Source organism: Aspergillus sydowii, assembly GCF_001890705.1.
Source record: "Aspergillus sydowii CBS 593.65 unplaced genomic scaffold ASPSYscaffold_12, whole genome shotgun sequence".
Lineage (NCBI taxonomy): Eukaryota > Fungi > Ascomycota > Eurotiomycetes > Eurotiales > Aspergillaceae > Aspergillus > Aspergillus sydowii.
Window position 1 is genome coordinate 746410 of NW_024467870.1, and position 12648 is coordinate 759057.

The 12648-nt window shown below is 51.7% G+C and overlaps 4 protein-coding genes across 4 annotated transcripts; 2 read left to right on the forward strand and 2 right to left on the reverse strand.

Moving 5' to 3' along the window:
• Positions 1-644: 644 nt before the first annotated feature.
• Positions 645-2594, forward strand: ASPSYDRAFT_1160562 (cytochrome P450; the record flags this gene model as incomplete). Its single annotated transcript, XM_040840080.1, has 5 exons — positions 645-818; positions 883-1459; positions 1538-2016; positions 2065-2372; positions 2423-2594. The coding sequence occupies 5 exons, from the start codon at positions 645-647 to the stop codon at positions 2592-2594; spliced, it is 1710 nt and encodes a 569-aa protein (XP_040699012.1).
• Positions 2595-2634: 40 nt separating this feature from the next.
• ASPSYDRAFT_93217 (tetratricopeptide repeat protein) lies at positions 2635-6374 on the reverse strand (the record flags this gene model as incomplete). Its single annotated transcript, XM_040852805.1, has 4 exons — positions 2635-2756; positions 2800-3705; positions 3764-3834; positions 4735-6374. The coding sequence occupies 4 exons, from the start codon at positions 6372-6374 to the stop codon at positions 2635-2637; spliced, it is 2739 nt and encodes a 912-aa protein (XP_040699013.1).
• A 143-nt stretch (positions 6375-6517) lies between these two features.
• Positions 6518-6838, forward strand: ASPSYDRAFT_93218 (uncharacterized protein; the record flags this gene model as incomplete). Its single annotated transcript, XM_040852806.1, has 1 exon — positions 6518-6838. One exon carries the CDS (start codon positions 6518-6520, stop codon positions 6836-6838), a length of 321 nt encoding a protein of 106 aa, XP_040699014.1.
• A 2460-nt stretch (positions 6839-9298) lies between these two features.
• On the reverse strand, positions 9299-12134 carry ASPSYDRAFT_452795 (uncharacterized protein). Its single transcript, XM_040847007.1, has 4 exons — positions 12071-12134; positions 10970-12018; positions 9672-10920; positions 9299-9601 (listed from the first exon to the last, which is right to left on the reverse strand). Exons 2-4 carry the CDS (start codon positions 11991-11993, stop codon positions 9592-9594), a joined length of 2283 nt encoding a protein of 760 aa, XP_040699015.1. The 5' UTR covers positions 11994-12018; positions 12071-12134; the 3' UTR covers positions 9299-9591.
• Between the last annotated feature and the right edge of the window lie 514 nt (positions 12135-12648).

Below are 12648 nucleotides of genomic sequence, written 5' to 3' on the forward strand. Positions count from 1 at the left end.
GGGATAATGCGTGGCTACTGTATACCCCGGAGAAGCAGGGGATAGTGCTTTTAAGACATCCCCACATCACTTGTTAACCGGCTACAGACCGAAGACAATATGCGGGATACCTTGAAGAGGAATACCCCCACCTACGGGGATCCCTGGTATGCCTTCGATTGGAATGTGCACGAGTCAGTCGTGTCAATCCCATGTCCCCCACACGCCGAGGATCCCCAGGTTGGAGTTGGTATGTGGCGGCTCACCTAGGGACAATACATTGGCTATTCAGTATATTCATACTCAGACTAGACACTTCTCTTGACTTGATGTCTGTTCAATTCACAACCTTTCCAGGTCACTACATCTTGTTCCAGAACATTGCGCCTGAATGGTATTCGACACCGTACTCCCAGCGATACATCGATCCTGCAATCCTGCAATCCTACAAAGTACAAGTCCTCTTCCTGCCCAAGTACCTGTTTCATGTGGGGCTCTCCAAGCCCAGACGGAATAACTGGCCGATCACAGCGGGCGATCCCTCATGGCCATGGTGAACGGTGAATCTGATGCCCGCGTATCTTTATCCGGAGGATGTGGGGAACCCTATATACAGCTGCGTGTCCACGTTGACGGGGATTTCTTCTTCGAAACTGACAGAAATCATGCTAGTTGAACAGTTTGAGCAGCTTGCTGCACTCATCCAGCGTCAGCGCGTCCTTAGCTACCCTGGATGGAGCAGTATAGATCTCGCAGCAGTAACAGAACCAATCTTGGCTCTGCTGGCCTTGGCCCTGATAATCGACTATGGATACATGCTATATCTGCACTTTCAAATGGTAAAACTACCCTACCATACTATACCCATAGCCCGGAGAAATTATACTAACACCGGGACGACAGCCCCCCGGCCCCCTCCCCCTCCCTCTAATCGGCAACACACACCTCCTCCCCGCCTCCAAACCCTGGCTCTACTTCGAAGCCCTCTCAAAGAGATACAACACACCAATTCTAACATTCTGGACGGGTCGCCGCCCCACAATCTGGCTCTGCGACGCCTGGACCGCCCACGCCCTCCTCGACAAACGCGCCGCGCTCTACGCCTCTCGACCACGAATGGTCGTCTTCGCCGAACTAGGCGCGGGCCAGGAAAACCTCGTAAATATGTACTCCGGGGATCGATGGCGGTTACACCGGAAACTAACACATATGGGCGTTGGACTGCAGCAGGTGCGTAAGTATCGCGGGTTCCAGAATGACGAGAGTAAAGTTGTGGCTTTTGATTTGCTGCGCGAGCCGAGGGAGTATGTGCGGCATTTCGAGCGGTATGCGACGAGTGTGGTGTCTATTATTGGCTTTGGGAGGAGAGTCAAAAGCTATTTGGATCCGATTGTTACGGAGGTTATTGCCGTGATGCAGAGGGCTGCCGAGTTGAACGTTCCTGGGAAGGGGGCGCCGATGGTTATGGAGAGTTTTCCTAGTAAGTCCTATCTTTACTTACTTTACTTTACTTTACTTTACTTTGAATATATGGGGAATAGTGTTAATGTCACGGTAGTTCTCGCAAAATTCCCGAACTGCATCGCCCCCTGGAAACAAGGGCTAGGGGGAGGGCAAGGACGCGGACGACCATTCTTCTACGCCCTGGCTGAAGAGGCAGCAAATGCAGAGAAAGCGTCCCGTGCAGAGAAAAAGGCAGAACCATGCTATGCGCAGCGTATCTTCGACGAAGCACCGAAGTATAATCTGTCCAAGATGGAAATCTCCTCCCTCTCGGGAAACCTCTTCGGCGCAGGCAGTGATACGTCGAGTTCGACGCTTGTGACGTTTGCGCTGGCGTGCTGTGCGTTTCCTGAGACGTTGCCTAGGGCGTGGGAAGAGCTGGATCGGGTCGTTGGTCCGCATCGGAGTCCAGCGTTTGAAGACGAGAGTGAGTTGGTTTATGTCAAGGCGTTCGTCAAGGAGGTCCTCCGGTGGAGGTCTGTGGCTATTATTGGGGGTCAGCCGCATGCTCCTATCCAGGATGATGTCTATGAGGTACGGCCTTTACTATGGGCCACTCCGTAGTATATTAACATTTTATAGGGATACCTAATTCCAAAAGGAACATGGGTGCAAGGGAACGTCTGGGCGATCCACCATAACGAACGTGAATTCCCTGATCCCGACAGGTTTAACCCAGATCGATATATGCTTGGGAGTCCAGATTCACGCCCCTTTCCCGGCGAGAAGGGGTATATGACGTTTGGATGGGGCCGGCGCGTATGCAGTGGACAGGGTCTAGCAAAGCAGGGCACATTCATCACGATAGCGCGGTTACTGTGGGGCTTTAAAATTGAGAAAGCAAAGGATGAGAAAGGGGATGAGATTCCCGTCGATATCTTCGATTACACGTATGTATCTGCTTCTGACCTTGAAAGGTGGAGTGGTGCTAACTGTATAGGAACGGGCTCAATATGCGCCCTAATCCGTTCGAATGCAGTATTACGCCTCGCAGTGAGGAGATTCGCGCGACGATTCAGCGAGAAGGAGAGCAGGCTTTGAAGGATTTGGCAAAGTATGATGGCGAGTCGAAGTACCGGATGAGCACTTATTATGCTCAGGAGAAGCTGTAATTAACCGGCATGCTGGCCCAATTTTATTTGTTATCCAGGTCTATCGTGCTACCACATCAACCCAATCACGACCAGTAGCGAAAAATTCCACCTTGTTAGCAAAGCCATCTACGCCTCTGTATCTCTCATTATTATCCCATTCCGCAATTTGTACAGGGGCATCTAGTAATGTTAGTATAAGGCATCAAGGCTACAGAGAACTTACAATTGTAAACCCATAGTTTGCGCAGTATATGCGCCTGTTTAACAGTAACCCTGCAGTGCCCTACTAGTGCCGCATATCTTTCCTCACTCCAGCGAGGACTTAAAACAAAGCCACCCTCAGTACAGACATAGAAATACCGCGCCACGTCTTCAAACAGTGGGGTTATGGCATTGCCTGCAACACGGATCTTCTTCATCCAGGGCTGGCCTGGATGTAAAACGCTTCGAATACGACTGAGTAGGAGGAGAACATAGAGTATTGTCGGCCAATCGCGCGGATCCTGTTTGTCTAGCAGTGACAACGACAGCCTGGAAATCTGGGCTAGGACATTCGGAAGTCGGACGATATCAGGACAGCCTTGGCCTTTGCCGCTACTTGATTGGACTCGGTTCTCCGTCTCCTGTCTGTCGAGGGTCACATTCGGAAGAGTCGTGCCAGATCCCGAGTCGTCGTCTGTGTCAAATAATTCTACCGGAGATCCATCTTTGAATATTTCCTCTTCTGTCAGACAGGGTGACCCTGCATCAAGCATGGACATCTCCTGGAGAACAAAAAGACAGTGAAGTGCGAGCGCGATCACTGTGTTCTCAGTAAACAGGTCGGCAATGGCTTGCTTGGATTCCTCTAAGTCACGTAGGATCCTCTCTTGCCGACGAGATGCGTTCCCTAAGATACGCTCGGTGAAGGTAGGTTTCTTCCATCGGTCAAGATCAAGTTCATCGAATTGGATGAGAAACTTGTCCAATGCGACTTTGAAGTTTAGCTCCTTGTCGCGGCGCTGGAGGGCAGCCACATCCCATTTTCGCCGCCAACGGGTTCCCTCATCCCATTCAACACTTATTAGAATGGTTGTGGTTGGTTTCTCTCCAGGTATCCGCCACCTAGATGGGCCAAGCTGGAGAAGCACTAACCATTGATGTTAGCCACGGCATCGTATATTAGTATCCGACAGGGAACCATGTACCCGAAAATGTCGCGTCCAGGTTATATTCAGGGCGGGATGGCACATCAGCGATAGACCGAACAATGTCGCGCCTGTACGCTGGTGTTATGAAGAGCCGATTCACCTGCAAACAGCACTGCGAAAGGTGGTGCGCATCTTTGATTGTTGCTAGCTGCTTGAATATGAGAAGAAGGAGTTCAGTGGGCAAGTTAAACAAGGACTGCGTCATCGCGGCGGATTGGTATCGGTTGGTTGATGGAAGATGGGGGTTGAGGATGTGATGTGTTGACCGACTAACCAGATCATGTGACGGCTGGTATAAGACCTGCAGTGAACCAGGCTGGTAGCAGCTTGAAATATGAATTCTCTGAGCTTGGTATGCTGTGCTAAACATCTGTAGAATGGGAAAATCAACCGTTGAATTGAAACCATGGATATATATCCTCCCCTAGCCAAACAAACCCTTGCGACAAGATACCGTGATATATATAAATCGTTTATCCAGAACAGGAAAATGAGTGTAAGAGTCTTCTGATCGTCGGGGGTTTGATATCGTTATTAAGCCCTTGCTTAACTGCCCGGGCCTTCTACTTAACATCCCAAGATTGCTACTTCCATGCTAATCCTCTTGCTAGCAGGCTTAAGGCTTGGATCGCCTGAAGGCCGAAACAGGTCAAACACATAAGATGAACCATAATATTCGCAGGTATATATTTCGTTAGACCACGCGATATTGGTCGAGGTAAGTATCTAGAAGATTAACGTGTATCATAGTCCATAGTACAGCGATAGAACTGCCGTGACATGCTGGTTCTGATACAGTCGATATATAAATAAACATCCTACAAACATTTCACAGGAACAGCCAGGCAAGGAAGAAAACGAGTGAAGATGAGGACTTTTATTGAGCCTTTCCTAAGCAAACATCGGTAACTCTGCCCAACACGACTGTTCACCTTACTACACCTCTCCCACTGCAAAAGCAAGAATACTCAACATCAACATCCGCCACAGCCCTTGCAATATTCAGCGAAGTCTCAAGCAACCTCGCCTCCTTCTCCCTCCCCAACTTCACCAAACACTCATAATACCCCGTCAGCGCCCAAACATTATTTGGATGCTGATGCGCACGCGGCAGCGTCCCACCCAGCCCCAAATCATCACAGTAACTCTCCGCCGCCTCCTCAACACGCCCCTGCTCCAGCAGCAGCGCCGCATACGCATGGCGCACGGGCTGCATCCACCCCCACGGCTCCGAGTAGATCAGCGCGTCGGATCGCGCGATGGCCTCGCGGAGCTGCGCAAAGGCAGCCTCGTACTGACCCTTGCGGTAGCTTAGCTCGCCGTCGGGCATTTCCTTGCCGACGGCTAGGATATCGATGCAGGAGTTTGGGAAAGTTTTCCTGGAAGCGGGGACGCGTCTGCATGCGGCGCAGAAAAGGCGGCGGTGGTCTTCTGCTTGTGGGATGTTGCCGAGGGCGGATGCGGCGATGCCCTTGGCGTAGTGGATTGTTGCGGTGGTTACGCAGAGGAGATCCTGCTCGTTAGAAGGGGGGAGGGGGAGGGCCAGCAGTTCATTCCACATGCCGAATTGGACCATGACGTGTGGGCGGACGGCGAAGTAGGTTTCGAGCCAGTCGGCTAGTGGTGGTGATTCGACGCGGAGGACATCAATGGGGAGGGTAGCCTCCATGCGGTCGAGGGTTTCGAGTGCGGTGGTCTTTTTCCCAGAGAACATGGCGCTGTAGATGAGGGAGTGATAGTTGTGCATGCGGTAGAAAGAGTAGAAGTTCATGGCGCCGTGTTTTGCGACGAGTTTCTCGTCCGCGACGGTGGCGCTGTAGTTCGATGCCATTGCGCGACGGTAATCGCCCACCAGCACGTCGAGATGCGAGGGCATGTGCTGCAGGTGTCCCCCATCCGGGACCAGACTGCGCAGGTCGTCCGCGGCGTTAAGCCCCAGTTCCGGCCAGGGACTCATCTCGATGCAGTGGATGTACATGTGCAGGATTCCCGGGTGGTATCGCGCGTCTGGCAGGCTCAGTCCGTGCTCCAGGACAGCCTTACTTTCCCATGTCCTGGTTCCCTCGCCTGGCTGGCCGGTGTCCAGGTCCCAGAGCTGCCAGGGGGTCATGTTCATCATCGCGTCAGCATAGAGCGTGCATGCGTCCAGGTCGTCCGGGAAACTTTCATAGAAGGGCCTCATGGCATCAGCATAGGCTGTGTTGCGGGCCTTGTACTGGTCCCAGTCGACATCGTGCTCACGCCCATACCGATGCTGCGTTGCGGCGATCAGGCTGCGCTCGAAGGGCGATGCATTGTCGACCAACTCCATCGCTCGACGGGATGCGTCGTAGGTCTTGTGCACAGAGGCGACCAAGTCTGCGTGGTCGAAAAGCTGCCACGCCTTGTTATAGTTGGGCCCAGATGCGAACGCGACGCCCCAATGGGCCATCGCACAGGCGGGATCGTACGAGACGGCAGTTTCAAAGCATTTCACGGCTTCATTGTGGTTGAAGCTGTACGCCCAAACGAGACCGCGATCGAACCAGCGCTGGGTTTGTTTGGAGCTGGTGGATATGGGTCGGCTGTAGGATCCCAGGTCAAAGTAGTCGTCGTTGATAGAGCTCATGGTGTATGTGACAGTGCCACTCAGGACAGTTACGCCGTCATCGATCGGCCTCGGCGGGCCAGTTTATATAACTACGACGCTCTGGCCACGGTGAAGCAGTTGCGGAATGATGACACGACGACTGCATGACAGGGCACAATACCATGGAACAAGCCAGGAACAATCGGCGCATCGACCCATGGTCCCAGTCTCTGGTTGGTCTTTGCATCGGCATCCCGAGTGGGGAACCCTACAATGACAGCTGGGGTATAATACAGAAAACTACATTCCAGATTGCGGTCAGCTCCCATAACCATGACGATCCAGATTTCACATTGTATGACAGCGAAGTACACTATCGAGCTATCCCAACTTCCATCCACGCACCCTACGGCCCTTACCCGTGGAAGGTAGCCATTATCCCCGAAGAACTCAAGATCCCCTATGAAACCAGTTTCGTCAGCTTCACCGAGATCCAAAAATAGCCGTTTATCAGACTTAATCTAACGGTTGGCTCCCTGCGATAGAAAACCCGAACAAGGGTATAACCCTCTTCGAGTCCGGCGCTAATATCATTCACCTCGTTGATACCTAAGACCTCGAAAATAAGGTCCAGTACGCAGATTTGAACAAAAATTACAAAGCAAAGGCATGGTTGCACCTGCAGATGTCCGGACAGCGCCGTACTACGGACAGGCAAGCTGGTTCGCGCAGTTTGACCTGAGCATGTTCTTTATGCTATTGAGTGCCATGGGAATGAGATGCGGCGCGTCACGTCTGTGCTGGATGGCTTGTTAAAGGACCGCGAGTGGCTTTTTGGCGAAAAGTGCACTTATGCGGATTTGGTTCTCATGCCCTGGCAGCGGTAGGCGAAGTTTTATGCCACGAGTCCTGCTACGTTAAATGAGGAGTCTCGCATGCTGCTGCGTGGTTTGGCGGCTGAGTGAGCGGCCTTTTGTTCAAAAGGCTCTTGCAGATCGGGATGCACCGATTGAGAGGGCTGAGAGGGAGAAGACTGGGCCCTAGAGATAGTCGCTATCATCTGAAGATAGAGTGTCGAGTAGATGGGGCCACAGACTTTTCTTCTTCCAAGCCTTGGGCAACTTGGCACCGCTATACCCTCTTCCCTTCAGCAAAGCACCCGTCTTATAAACCAGTCTTGATATGGATCGATCAATGCGGGTTCTAGGAAGCACAGTATCGGCTGGAATGCCCAGTTTACGCTGTGTCTTCCGGATCTGGTGCCTGAAATTGAGGAGCTGCATACGGCTAAAGTGAACTTCCACTACACCATCCGGTCCATCCAGACGAAGACGGCTGTCGTTGAGCGTCCAGCTAATTTGCTCGTAAGAGGCTTGCTCGACCCATTCTTTATACAGCGGACCCCAGTATTTTGCGGGTATACTGGAGAGACTCTCGGTGTTTTTCATTACCAAGATAGCAATCTCCTCCCTTGTACCAAAGCTCCTCGATTTCAGCAGAGGGAGAACTTCTTCCAGCATCGGTGGTGGCAAATTCGTCTGCTTGGATAGACGCGCAATTGCACGAGACGAAGTGTCTCTTTTTGCCAGTGCAACCACCGGCCTAAGCATCTGTGGTGGCAGGCTAGTCTCCTTGTACAATACATCGGTTATATGACACATTAAACTATCGCTGCATTTGTTCTCCAGTAGCCTGGAGAGCTGGTTCGTAATTTCCATCGGCAGCACAGATTGCTGGGAAAGGACCCAGGCCGCATCTTCCGATCGCTCATCGTCTGCGATAAGAATCTGAACCAGGTCACCCAGTGTATCTGGAGATAGATGAGACTGGTCGCCAAGAGCCCTAGCAATTTCCGTTGCCATCTCCCTGTCCGCCTCCCGGAAAACCCGAAGGATACTGTTCTGGTGACTCGGTGGCATCGGCGGCGCTTCGTGTCCCCAGGGGGTGTCCATTGTGTGCATATATAAGCGCAGGACAGAATAATCATGCAACAGGGCCTGCACCTCTATAGTCTGTGACGGCGGCTGCTGAGAGAGGACTTTGGCGATTGTAAGTCGGATGTTGCCGGAACCCCCCGGGTCCTGTAGCAGCGCGACAAGGACTTCCACAATGTCTGGTGGTAAAGCGTTCTGCCCTTCCAAAACCCTTAACGCAGGCTCCAAAACGAAACTCCGGTCAAAAGGCGACATATCACTTTTCAAAACAGGGACGAGGACACTAAAGATCGACGCGGCGACTGGCTGGTGCCGACTAAGCGCGAAAACCGCGTTGACTTTCACCATATCGTTCTCGTCTTGCAACAGTAGATGAAGCGCATCGCGAGCCTCTGGTGGGATGGGATCTTGACTGGCCCAGGCCTCTGCTGCTGCAGCTCGCACAATGCTGTTTTTATCATTTAACAGTGGAATCAAGGCTTCAATAATTTCCGGTTCAAGGGGCTGTCGTTCACATAATTTCTTAGCCATTTCAGTTCTTACTTCCCACTCAGGGTCTTGTAAAAGAAGCAATAAGGCGTCAAGTCCGCCGGGTGGTAGAGATGGCTGGCGAGCTAGGGCTATCCCTGCTTTGCGTCTGACTTGCCAATTGTCGGATTTCTGGTGCTCAGGGAGCTGCTCAACGAGTTCTGGAAAGTTACCAACCTGCTCCGCCATTTTATTGACGAGTCTCTGATCAAACAAATAATAATCTGTCGGCAATGCAAACAGGACCTTCAGGATTTCCGGAGGTAAATTGGTCTGTTCTGCAAGCACTCGAGCGGCGTGATATTGTACAGGTGAATTATCATCCTTCAGAATGGCCAGTACCGTCTCGAGCGTGGCTAGCGATAGGCTCCTTCGACGCTCTAACGCATAAAGGCCCGTCTCACGGACATTGCGCGAGTTATTCTGTAATAGTTTGACCAAAAGGTGTTCCGGACATTCGTTGTCATCCTCCGGTCCGTCAAACTGCAGCCAGAGTAACAACTGGTCCTCAGTCCTAGCTCGAACCACATTGCCACGCTCTCCGGGGGCCAACTCGCCGAGGCAATGCTTTAACAGCCGTCGGTGGACGGGACCCAATATATCACGAGGCTCAGAGTCCAGCTGGTCGAAGTAATGCTTGACCGGGTCCTCTCTCCAGCCCTTCGGTGGCGGATAATCTTGGATAAGACCCGTTACAAACCGCCACATAATTTCAAAGTCGGAGTTGTATTTGTTCACGCGAAGAAACTCTCGTGGCTGTGCATACAAAAGCACAGCCGGACTCTCATCCAGATCTATGCATTTCAATTTCCTCTTCTCTATCCAATGGCGAGCAAAATATCGAGCGGCGAAGAATTCCTGGAAGGTGAGATGCAGAAAGTGATATGTTTGATCCGAGTCTATGGCAGAGGGATCTGATGTGTGCAAAAAGGAGACTTTTTTGAAGATGGACTCTGGTATCTCTGGCAATGGCGTCTCCGCCTGTTCGTGGGTGAGAGCATCATAGAGCCGCTGTCTATCATTTGCGCTGAACTCAACCAGTCCGTTGTACATGCCAGTAAAGGCCAGTATCTCCACAAGGCGTAGCTCAGGTTCAATCAAGCCTTCTATCTGGAGCATGCTGAAACTGCGTATGCTATCTTCAGTGGGGCCTTTGGATGCATCCAACTCCTTCAATCGAGGAACATCCTTTTGCCATAGCTTAAGGGTGATTGCTTTATAAAGCAAAGTCATTGTTTTTGGACTGTCTCCAGACATGAAATGGCGATCCCAGCTATAGCAAACCGCGTCTAGCTGGACTGGCATACGAACAAGGTGTTGGATCATTTCATTGTCAGTGGCGAAAGCCCGTATGTCGTCGGATATCTTGGGGTCCCCTTTTGCGGCCATCTTGACATATGCCTCAACCTGTTCCTCGGAGAATCCAGCTGTCTCCAGATACATGTCAAAAGATTCGAGGGTGCTATTTCCTAAACCATAAGGCCTGGAGGTGACGATGACCCGTGGATGGTCTAGAAGTCGGACAAGGAGATTATGCATTGCAGTGCCAGATTCCCACTCCTGGGACACCTCGTCCAGTCCATCCAGGATTAGCAGAATCCTGTTCTTGCAAGCCGGGTCCGTTATCCCATTTTCAAGCTCAAGCGCGAGATCTTGGCCGTCTGTAAGATGGGCAAAAAACAAATCATAAAAAGCGCCCTTTAGAGTACTATTCTGTTGGGACCTACGCTTGAGCCTTCGTAGGGGTATCCATAGTATCATGTCGAAAAGGTCACTCCACAAACCGTCGTTTATATGGTCGTGCATTATCTTTTTGCACAGTGTAGTCTTTCCCACTCCAGCTCGGCCATGAATCAGAATTCGTCTGGCTGCCACGAACAGTTCAGGAATTGACACATGTTTTCCTTCAACCGTGTCGACCTTGAGGCGTGAGAACAAAGAGATATCAGTGGCTTTGCTAGGATTACCGGCGCGGAACCTTTCCACAATGACCATATTTATATAGCACCGATCCATTGGTAATCTGTCTCCTGATATACGGTGGACATGAAGGCGCTGTCCACCCGTGTAATAAGAGTGTAAAACGGTAGTCAAATTAGAAATCGTCGGTTTCATTGCGGTGCCTATGGACAGGTCAGGTTATATCTGGATAATGAGATGGAGCCATCTAACAGGATTCAGAAAGAACCGGCCGCCAGTTCTGAAGAAAGGCCTTGGAGACACACGCAGCCGTTGCTGCAGCGTAATCTTGCCAGTGCTTGTTTTTGTGGCTGTCCGCGTAATCGCAGACACCTTTGATAATTATGCATGGTAGATTATCCCAAACGCCAGCCCCCTCCATCTCGAATGCAATAACGCCCTCGACAGCGGCTATCCTATCGCGGTGGCTTCCAGACTTCATGACCGTATCAGCCGATGCTACCTTTCCAATATGGACGCGCAAGTCAATGGCCCCCGTATCAAGTCGCGCACGGCGGATAATACCTCCTGAGCAACCCAATGTTGTACAATCGCCCTTGGACGCTGTGTCGCATATGGGATCAGCGTCGGAGTTACAGTCGAGACAGATACAAGGGGCTTGTTTGTCCACCCGATAGTGCTTGTGCCGATGGGACGCCTCGAAGAGCACATCGTACTCGACTCCGGGACTCTGCCATTGCTCTTGGTCTTTCTGCAAGGCCTGGAGGTAGGCGGATGCTTCTCGTTGGAGACCCCGTAGCGTGCTACGCCCACTAAAGGCTCTCAGGAAAGATCGTATCTCTGGAATAGGCCTTCCCAGGGTATCCATGACATCGGTTTTTGGTCGAAATCCATCTGGGTTCTGCCTGCCAAAATCATATTGGACAACGCTGTTGCTGATGATAACATCCCCGAGGATAATCTCTCCCCCGCCAGGAAACGGATTCCCTCCACAAACCCCAACCACGAGGGCGAGTTGAACGTTTCTGTAACTCATACGCAAGTTCGACGCCGCGGCTGCCGCGCTCCCCTTTCCCATGTCTGGGAGGAAACAGAGCACAACATGGTGCTGGCCTATCCTCCCAGTAAAGTAGGTGTTGCTGTCTCTATCTTGCTTCCCATAGATTCTTCCAAACTTGTCATATGCCTCTTCGAACAGCGCTTCAACAGGATCAGCCTCGAAAGGGAGAGCGCAAATGATGGCGACCCCGAATCCGTCTCTGTTCGCCGGCCGCATGTCTCACTTGCGTCGCTGCTAAATCCTCTCCAGTTGGTCAGCACAGGTCAAGCCTTCACGACATCGAAGTCACGTACCGTGGTTATAAGGTGAATCTGGTATGGAGTGGTCGGTGAGACCTGGGGAATCCTGTCTCACTCGGAGAAGAAATCGCGTCTCCCGAATCGCCAGACACCCCTGGTCGTGTTGCCCAGTGGCTCAGCCTTTGGCGCCATGCATTATTTGGAGGGTTAGCCAACAGGATTGTCCCAATAACCGCCCGCCCAACTCGGAGGCTCAAACAGGACACGGGTTGGCTCGCCTTGCAGGGACATGCATGTCCCATGACTGACAGAAAGGCTGAAGGAACCAGAATCCCAAGCGAGAATAACTGAGGATGTAATATAATGGGGCGGGGGATATTGCTGGTGGAAGGAGCGAAGGGGACATACACTTTAAATAGAAGTGCGTGGCAACAACTATTTGTTAAAAACGGTCTCAGTATCCTGACCTATGAGGTTAAAATTCTCCTTTCAATACATGTGCAAACAGGCTGACACCCTCGTCTAATTCCCCTTATCAGCCGCGACAAAAGTCATCCGAAAGCGCAGCTGCCCACCAGCCTTGTTATTCCACGAGAAAAGCGATCCCCTGGCAACCAACGCCCCATGTTCAA

Coding starts and splice junctions, on each gene's coding strand:
- ASPSYDRAFT_452795 (XM_040847007.1), bottom strand. CDS start 11,993: ATGCGGCCGGCGAACAGAGACGGATTCGGGGTCGCCATCATTTGCGCT. Junction 10,921..10,969: donor GCCGGTTCTTTCTGAATCCT/GTTAGATGGCTC, acceptor ACCTGTCCATAG/GCACCGCAATGAAACCGACG.